This window comes from Lactuca saligna, chromosome 4 (assembly GCF_052625555.1).
Source record: "Lactuca saligna cultivar CGN05327 chromosome 4, ASM5262555v1, whole genome shotgun sequence".
Taxonomy (NCBI): domain Eukaryota; kingdom Viridiplantae; phylum Streptophyta; class Magnoliopsida; order Asterales; family Asteraceae; genus Lactuca; species Lactuca saligna.
This window is the reverse complement of record NC_136420.1, coordinates 13242777-13252095: the sequence shown is the minus strand read 5'-3', so window position 1 is coordinate 13252095 and position 9319 is coordinate 13242777. Positions and strand designations below refer to the sequence as shown.

At 36.7% G+C, this 9319-nt stretch overlaps 1 protein-coding gene across 1 annotated transcript; it reads left to right on the top strand.

Annotated features, from left to right (window-relative positions):
• Positions 1-268: 268 nt before the first annotated feature.
• On the top strand, positions 269-1659 carry LOC145041255 (protein BIG GRAIN 1-like E). Its single transcript, XM_078989262.1, has one exon. It carries the CDS (start codon positions 427-429, stop codon positions 1411-1413), a length of 987 nt encoding a protein of 328 aa, XP_078845388.1. The 5' UTR covers positions 269-426; the 3' UTR covers positions 1414-1659.
• The last annotated feature ends 7660 nt before the right edge of the window (positions 1660-9319 follow it).

Below are 9319 nucleotides of genomic sequence, written 5' to 3'. Positions count from 1 at the left end.
GATCTATTTACTCTAAATTTTTTAAATAATGTTTCACAAAATCCAAATTTACTTTCATTTAGGTGACTATTGAAATATATTTATGCACTAACTCATGATATTAATTCCACTTATATGGGATGTCTTTTCTCTAACCAAAAACCATCATGTTAACCAAAAAACCATCATTGCCAAACAACTTTTAGTTTTTCGGTTACCAACTCGAGTTATATTAACTTGTATTTTATGCAATAAAAATTGTATAACTATACGTATGAAAACAAATGGAAGAGAATGATTACTATAAATAGACATGCCTTCTCTCACTTGATCAACAATCCAACCATCTATCACGCTCAATTATTTCATGAAAACTCTCTTCTTTGCATTTCACTTTCTAGGGTTTAACACTCATCAAACACTAATCTTCTTGTTTTAACTTCAACCATGCCCAAAACCATTAATCCACCTCTACAGGAGAACAAGAAACCGTTCCATCAGAGGAACAGTTCAGACGAGACCAATGTCTTTGAAGCCTCCCGTTACTTTGAAGACACGAACACCACCCTCTCTCATAAGAATTACATGAGAGAAAGTATTGGAAGACTGAGTCTTGATATCCAGAACAATAGAAGAAACTCCAATAATATTCCTTTACAAGCCATGATGATGGAGAACGGAAGAAACTCGATACCTTTAAAAGCTATGATGATGGATCCGAACCATATGATGATCAAGAACGAGAAGAAGTACAAGCAACCAAGCTCACCAGGAGGGAAGTTGGCTCATTTCTTGAATTCGCTTTTCAACCAAACATCTTCCAAGAAGTCCAAGTCGAAGTCAAAGTCAACCACATCGACACAATCTATTAAAGATGAAGATGAGAGTCCTAGTGGATGGAGAAGAAAGAGGAGGAGTAGCATCAGCCTATTCAGGAGTGGGAATAGTAATACCAGCAATATTGCAAGTGAAACAAAACCTGCTAATTACTCAACAACACCACATGCATGTGATGATCACATGCCACAGGCACCCACAAAGAGGACAAGCTATAAAGATCTCAGAAGCTATTCAGACCACAAGCCTACATGTGAAGTTACCAAAGTACCCTTTAATGAAAACTACAACAAGAATGAAAACCTCAAGATCAAGAGTGGGTTTTCTGACAGAAAAAACAGAAGTCCTGAAAATGTGTCAGTGGAGAAAGTTAGGGTTTGTGATGTAAAACATGATGATCATAATCAGAAGTATGATCCAACGGTGGAGATTAGAGAATTCAAGAGATTCGTTCTTGATGATGATGGAGATAGTGATTCAAGCTCTGATCTTTTTGAGTTAACAAACTGTGATTTGGGTTATTATTCAAGTGGTTTGCCGGTTTTTGAAACCACGCATATGGATAGCATCAAGAGGGGTACACCGATCTCTAGCTAACCTATATAGAAGTCGAAGGTAAATTAAACCTTCATAATTGAGAACTTAAAATCAAGGTGCTACATTTTTAAGTTAATATTTCATAGGTAGTTTTTTTTAAGTTTTCAATTATGATTTCATTTTTGTTTCTTAATTATTGATCATGAAATATTTTGTTTGGATATTCAGTGAGCAAGAGAAAATTCAAAGAGGAATGTTTTCATTTTAGTTTTAGCAATTCAAAAGTTTGATCCCATTATTTTATTATTGACTTTTTGAGTTAATTTTACATTTAAGTGATCATATATATGCTATACAGTTTTAGTTTAATAATGCTTTGGTTTAAGTTTCGGTTTTGTATCAAATTTGTCCGTCTGTTTTGTTTTAGTGGTACTATTTAATTTTGGCTTTGGTCGTCTCGAATATGTTATCCATAATTTTATTAAATTTTTTATTTTTTATTTTTTATATTAATATACGGGTTACACCAACCTACGCCAGTACCCCACCCCACCCCTCCCCTCCCCTCCTTCACGCCAACTGCCTCACCCCACTCTATCTAAAGCTAAAGCTAGCCTAGTATTACTTTCTATTCACACACATGAGCATATATAGTCCCCCCTTCTTTAAGAAACGACACCTCTCAACATTTAATTATTCCTCTCTACTTTTAGTCTCTTTGTCCGGCCCTTTCTCTCTTAAAAGATTTGAAGCAATGATCCTCAAAAGTGGGTTGTCTTTAAAAAATCGATTATAGGGTGTTCATCCTTGAAATGCCAATACTACAATCTAGGGCCCTTCCCCAGATGGTCTAAGCAATGGGTTTACTAACGAAACGTGTGCGGATCCAGATCTGTTAATAAAATCGTGTTGGTAATGTTTAGGCCCTTGTGCACATGATACCGCACACAGCGGTGTGTGAGGTGGAAGTATGGTGTGCGGTAAACACTGCACCGATCCCCTTTGCTCCACTGCGGTAAGTTTACCGCACGTTATGATTTCACCACACGGTATAACCCTCAAAGGTGGTACGTTGTGCATAATGGTGTATATTGTGGTAAGGTGTGGTATGATTCCATCAGTTTTAAAAAAAATTGCAAAAATGTGGTGTTGACGTGTGTAATTAGTAATGGATTATTGACAAACTTTGGTAGTTGAGGACAGAAATACCAATGGAACAGATTTTTAACTGGCCGATATTAATTACGGAGTTTATTTCCATCATTAGACTGTCGGTAAAAATATATAATTCATTTTAAATTTCATAAGAATCCATAACTTTTTAATTTTTATATATGAAAACACAAAAATCTAAAACAATATACACAAAATATCTAGATTTTAAAACCAATAAAAAGAAAACTAATAAGCTCAAAAACATTTTTGACAAACATTAAACAAAAATCCATAAATTTCTAGCATTCCACAAAACAATAAACATAAGACTAAACGGTTTCATATTCCACAAACACAAAACAGTTATCAAGAGTCGTATGGTTTACTGCTTTGGATGAATTGCTTCACAATTTCAAGCATTTTTCCATGGAGACGAACTTCCATCTTCAATTTTTTCGTAATTTCAACTATTTTTCAACATGGACTTCCATTTCCTCCTGTTACTTTACTTCCCTTTTTAGCATACTCTCTAATTCATTTACCAAAAAAAAGTTCCAACAAACATCATAATTAGTACAAAACAGACGGAAATAACACCGTCTTTACACCTTTATTACACTACTAAAAAATTAGCATTACCGACAGCTAAAGCCGTCGCTAATCCGTCGTTATTTACCGACAGAATTTCAACATACCAAAATCCGTCAGTATATTCTTGTCGCTAATCGTTTGTAACAGATTTCCGACGCCACACCAAATTTTTAGTGACATAATTTTTTGTCAGTAACTAGTAACCGATCACCAAGGGAATAGTTTGCAACGGATTACCGACGAATGTGTTTGTAACAGGTTATCGACGGAATAACTCTGCAACGGATTACCGACGGAATCTCAAAATAATTCACTAACGAATTACTGACAGATTTTGTAACAGATTAGCAACGGATTTTGACATTATCAAAAACAATTATAAATTTATGAAAAAATAAAAATAATTACATATTAAACACAAAAAATATTAAAACATACATAAAATCTATATTTTAAAACCAACAAATATAAAATAAAAAATTTCAATATTCAACATCCATTAAGCCATCACTAAGTAGCAATTTTATTTAAAAATAATAATTACATAAAAATCCATTCTTTTACATTAAATGAGCAAATATATAATAGAAAAACACAAAACTCATAAAAGCTTAACAGAAACTTTTTTAAGCATAAGTAATATAAGCTTAAGTTCGTGCCAAAATAGATGCCCCAAAACAAGCCAATCTTTTTCCAAAAACGTCTGTATAAAATTAAAAAATGATATCCTCTTTACATTAAAAGCAACATATGACTATATAAATTGGTTAAAAACTTACTGTTAGACTTTGGATAGTTGAACCAACAAACTCTATTGCTTTATATGTCACCAGATATATATATTTCACCAACTATCTATGACAAAAAAAATTGATTAGTGAATGAAGAAGTTTAACTCCCTTTTCAAGTTCAAGAACAACAAACATTGTCCTCCAACCTAATCAATGTAATTATACTACAAGACCAAGAAATGTAATAAGAGAAATACAAGAAATAGCAACGTACTTTCATTATTTGTATATTATAACGTCTTACTTACATTTCTTTCTGTTACATCATTGTTAAAAAATCTACCCAATTATAGTAGTGTGTGTTCAATTTCTAATTCATCAAGAAAACTATGGTTTGAAAAGTAGGAAGCTATAATAAAAAATCAATAAAAGTACATTGTCATTTCTTGCATAGAGAAGTACAACGTGTAGTAATACTGAAAAATGCACGGAAATGACCAAAACGGCATTGCAAAATGTACCTCACAATTCAAAGGAAGTTCATAAGGATCATCAGTCCCAATAAATCCTACAATGTCACAAGATCATATGAATAAGAGAGCCCATAATACAAAAAATAACAACATATTTTACAAGAATTAATAACTAATAATTTTAAATAATAACATAACTCATGAATCATGATATTTTCTTTCATTAAAGATTAGTGAGTCTAGTAAAAATATCACATTTAACTTTCACATATTTTAAGGGAAATGTTCATCAACACATGTGTATAAATTTAGCTTCTCAATAAATCCATCCATAATTTTTTTTTTACCATAGTGGGTGTTGAGATTGATTAAAATGATGAGTTCAAGTATTGGACTATATACACTACTACAATAATTTATTAATAACTTATGAATTTCATCAATAAGTGGAAATCAATATCAGCATCTGTCTTGCTAAGGAAACTGAGATGGAGTACTCTTAGTTCCAGTTTGACTGGTCAAAGGTGTTCATTTTATTGGCAACCTCAAAATTATGCAGGCTTTTTAGTTCTAGATACTTTATAAATTGATAATAAAGAGGTTTATCTCTCATATATAATAAAATAACATAAAACTTTTTTCTCTTTTAGTGTGATTTACTGTTAGTGATAACTAGTATTCCAAAATTGACATGTTTATAGTATGTGTAAATTTGTTTTATCGGTATTAAAAAATAAAAATAAACATTTTCATAATATTCATATACTCTGCTAAACCATTTTTAGTCACTTTTTTTTAATCATATATTATAACTGTTTTATTGGGCACACATTTGAATAAGGTGTTACTATATTTTTAACATCAATTTTCTCAATCACTTGGAAGAGAACAGTTGATCCTGTACTATACTTTGAGCTTTGTAATATCCCAGTTTTCAAAGCCAAAATTTTTATTTTAATTATGTTGCTTGTAAAATAGTTTACTGAAAAACATCATCAATATCATATCAATTTATAATCCCATAAGTCAGATGTCATAAAACATGTCGTGAAATAATAATAATGTCAGAGTACAATCCCAAGAATCTCATAATGCGAAAATATGGTATGCGTGTGATGTGCAGCTACCACGCTGGCTCTTTCCCCTTTGTTGAAGAGGTACCTGAAACAAAAATGAAAATTGTAAGCATGAAGCTTGGTGAGTTCCCCCATCATAACACATACTGCCAGACATATATGGGTGCCAGACCTACTCTGTTGAGCATACTGGGGTGCTCAACCTACCCCTGCTAGGCATACCAGGGTGCCTAACCTACCCCTGTCAGACATACCGGGGTGTCCGACCTACCCCTCCGGTCTATCTCAACCGGTTACAGGCACTATTTCACCCCATATTACTACCACATAAAAGCATAACATAATCATACTGTCAGGCATACCGGGGTGCCTAACCTACCCCCTGGCCCTATCAACCGGATATGGGGACTATTCCTTCTACTACCACTATCACATACATCATATCATTGTAGCACATAAACATAACAGATAGTGACAAACCAGACAATTATCACGGAGACAATTATCTCAACTACAATCAACTACTAGTGGGCCGACATTGGTGCCTTCGACCTACTTCTACTGGAAGGAAACTCACCTCGTAAAGCTGAGTGTCGAATCTCACGAAAAGTAATGTCTAACAGCTGCTCTGATGACTCCCGGCTACCGTAATCATAATAACACTCAATCATAATTTATAACATTACTTAGGGTAAAATGACCATTTTATCCCCTTGTCATAACTTAAAATATTCTTAAGGTCCAATTCTAACTTATTAAATCCAATGCACCCATGGGCCATCAATGCTCCCTAAGGGCCCACTAATGGCCTAATTTTGTAAATTGGTCCCAACCCTTCAAATGGGCCTTTTCACAATTCTCATAAGTCCTTAGCCCAAAATGAAATAATCTTGAGTGGCCCAATACGGCCCAAAAGGCCCAATGCTTCTAATTCCAAATTCCAGGCCCAGAAATATACTCTACAGTGGGTCACGGGGCCCAACAGTCCAGGCCCAAAGCCTAATATAGCCACTCTGCATGCGTACGCGCAGCATACCTGACATGTACAGCCAGCGTATGCTGGGCTTGACCAAAACGGGGAGTTGACCCAGTACACGCAACGTACCAGGGTGTACGCTTAGCTTATTGGCCAACTTTCTTGGGACTTCACTTGTGACTTGATCCATTAAGTATTTATGTCCAAAATGTAGATCCATGTCCTTTAATACCTCCTAAACCATAAAGTCACAAACTTTATGTGCTTGCATGCATGGTTGGGGTCAAAACATGATTTTGGTCCTTTTAACAATCTTTAAGACCAACTAACACTTGCATGGTTGTGGCTTAACCATCAAGGTCGTATTTTTATGACTCTTAGTGCCTCCAAGAGCCCAAAAGGATAGCTATTTGTTGGATTATTGTCTAAGTCCATAACTATTTTGGTATGTACTTGACCCGATTGTGAGCATGGTCCTTTTAGGTTGCCTTCACCATAGCAACTTGTAGGATGAATTAAGGAGAGAAAGGATTGATTATGATTTATTAATATATTATAAGAATAGTATATTAAAGGAGAAATCATATTGTTTAATTAATATTAGTCAACAATTAATTTGATAATTAATTTTGTGGCTAAAAGAGATTAATTAAATATAGGGGACTGGATTGTAATTATTGGATAATTGAGTTATTGGGCTAAGAAATGCTAAAGGAACAAGGGGTGAACGAAATTATGGTAGGAGCCCATCATATTTTCGTCAATGGCCTTATCCAGAAGGTTCCATGGGTTTCTTAGAGTTTAAGTTGTCCATTAGGGTTTTGACTGAAACCCTAGCAACCCACACAAGTATATAAAGGACCCCTTAGGCCCCAAAAACGTAGGTAACTAATTCCTTAGGGTTTCTAGACGTTTTTGGGTGCCTCTTCTCTTCTCCTCCATCATCCTTATTGCTAGTGGTGTTTGTGACTCCATTAGAGGTGCAACACTTGAGGCACTAAGCTTTCTGAAGCCAAGGAATTGATTGCTATTACTATATAACAATGAAAGGTAATCCTTAAACCTTATTTCAGTTCATAATATGTTAGATCTAGGGTTTATGGCTTTGGATATTCAATTGCATGTTCATTAGACAAACTAGATCCAAAAACTATTAGGGTTTGCATCTACACCATAAGAATGATGTTTTGCTCGAAACCTATCACTATTATGGTCTGAAATCATAAATATGTAAGAAGCCTCAACGATAGAGTCCACAAGTGACCTTAAACAACCCTATAAAAAAATCTAATTATACAATGGCCAAGTATGGAACTTGATACCTCAAAAAAGTCAGAAATGATGCCAATCTCTTGGATCTACATACTCTTGGTCGATCCTTGCGTCTCCTTCAAGCTCCGTTCTCTTCTAAAGCACCAAAACTACACCAAAGCACTCTCAAATGGCTTCCAAATCACAAGGACACACAAACAGGGGTTAGGGTTTTCGTGGAGGTTGTATAAGGGTGAGAGGGAGGTTGGACCAAATGCACAAGGTCGTTTAAATAGGGATCAAACCCTAAAAGTTAGGGTTTTAGAACCCGCACGCGTACGTTGCGCGTACACTTTGGTACATTGGGTGTACGTGCATGGCCTTCCCGCCCCATCCTTTTGAGTACATTGCGTGTACCTGGAATGGTACTCATCGCGTAATGCCTTTCACAGCCCAAAGATTAAGGCCCAACTATCCTAGCCCAAACCAACAACAACCCATTATTCACTAAAATAAATAATATTAATACCTACAAATCTCGGATGTTACAAATCTCCCCCACTTAAATTAGACTTCGTCCTCAAAGTCCGTTGTTGCTGCTGAAAATAACTCGGGGTAGTGCTCCCTCATCTCATCCTCTGGCTACCATGTCCATTCCGAAACCTTGTGGTACTGCCCTTGCACCTTTACCGGCTCTACCTCCTTGTTCCTCAGTGCCTTCGTCTTCCTATCTAGAATGGCTATCGGTCGCTCGATGTAGTTTAGGCTGTCATCCACCTGAATATCCTCGAGAGGCACCACCGCAGAGTCGTCTATCAGGGACTTCCGCAGCCGGAGACGTGGAAAGTACTGTGAATCTGGCTAAGCTCGGCTGGCAGATCCAGCCTATACGCCACCTGGGCTGCAACCCTGAAAGGGATAATGTACATGGGGCCCAACTTTCCACGCTTCCTGAACCGGATGACATATTTCCAAGGTGACACCTTCAGGAGAACCATATCCCCGACTTGGAATTCCAGGTCCGAACGGCGCTTGTCGGCATAACTTTTCTACCGACTCTAAGCAGTCTAAAGCATACTCATGACCTGCTGGATCCTCTCCTTCGTCTTGAGTACCACTTCGGTACTCCTCATAACTCTCTGCCCAACCTCACCCTAGCATATCGGGGTCATGCACTTTCCCCCATACAACGTCTCAAAGGGAGGACGACCGATACTCGCGTGGTAGATGTTGTTGTAGGAGAAATTAGCAAATGGGATGTATGTATCCCAGATACCACCGATATCCAATACACACGCCTGCAACATATCCTCCAAGGTTTGGATGGTCTGCTCACTCTGACCATCCGTCTTTAGGTGAAACGTGGTGCTAAAGTGCAAACAAGTACCCAACTCATCATGAAATTTCTTCTAGAATCTGGAAGTAAACCGTATGTCTCTATTTGAAATCATGGAGACTAGCACTCCATGTTGGGCTACAACCTCTCGAATATAGATATTGACCAGCTTCTCGGTCGAAATGCTCTCTTAGATCGGTATGAAATGGGCACTCTTGGTCAACTGATCCACAATGCCCCATATGGAATCCACCCCCCATGCGGTCCTAGGAAGCTTGGTGATGAAATCCATGGTAATATCTTCCCATTTCCACATGAGGATGTCCAATGGTTGTAACTTGTCGTGAGGCGACCTTCCTGCAGGTTAGGCACCTCTC

Excerpts from the sequence above, each read along its gene's own strand:
- LOC145041255 (XM_078989262.1), top strand. The coding sequence starts at position 427 with ATGCCCAAAACCATTAATCCACCTCTACAGGAGAACAAGAAACCGTTC.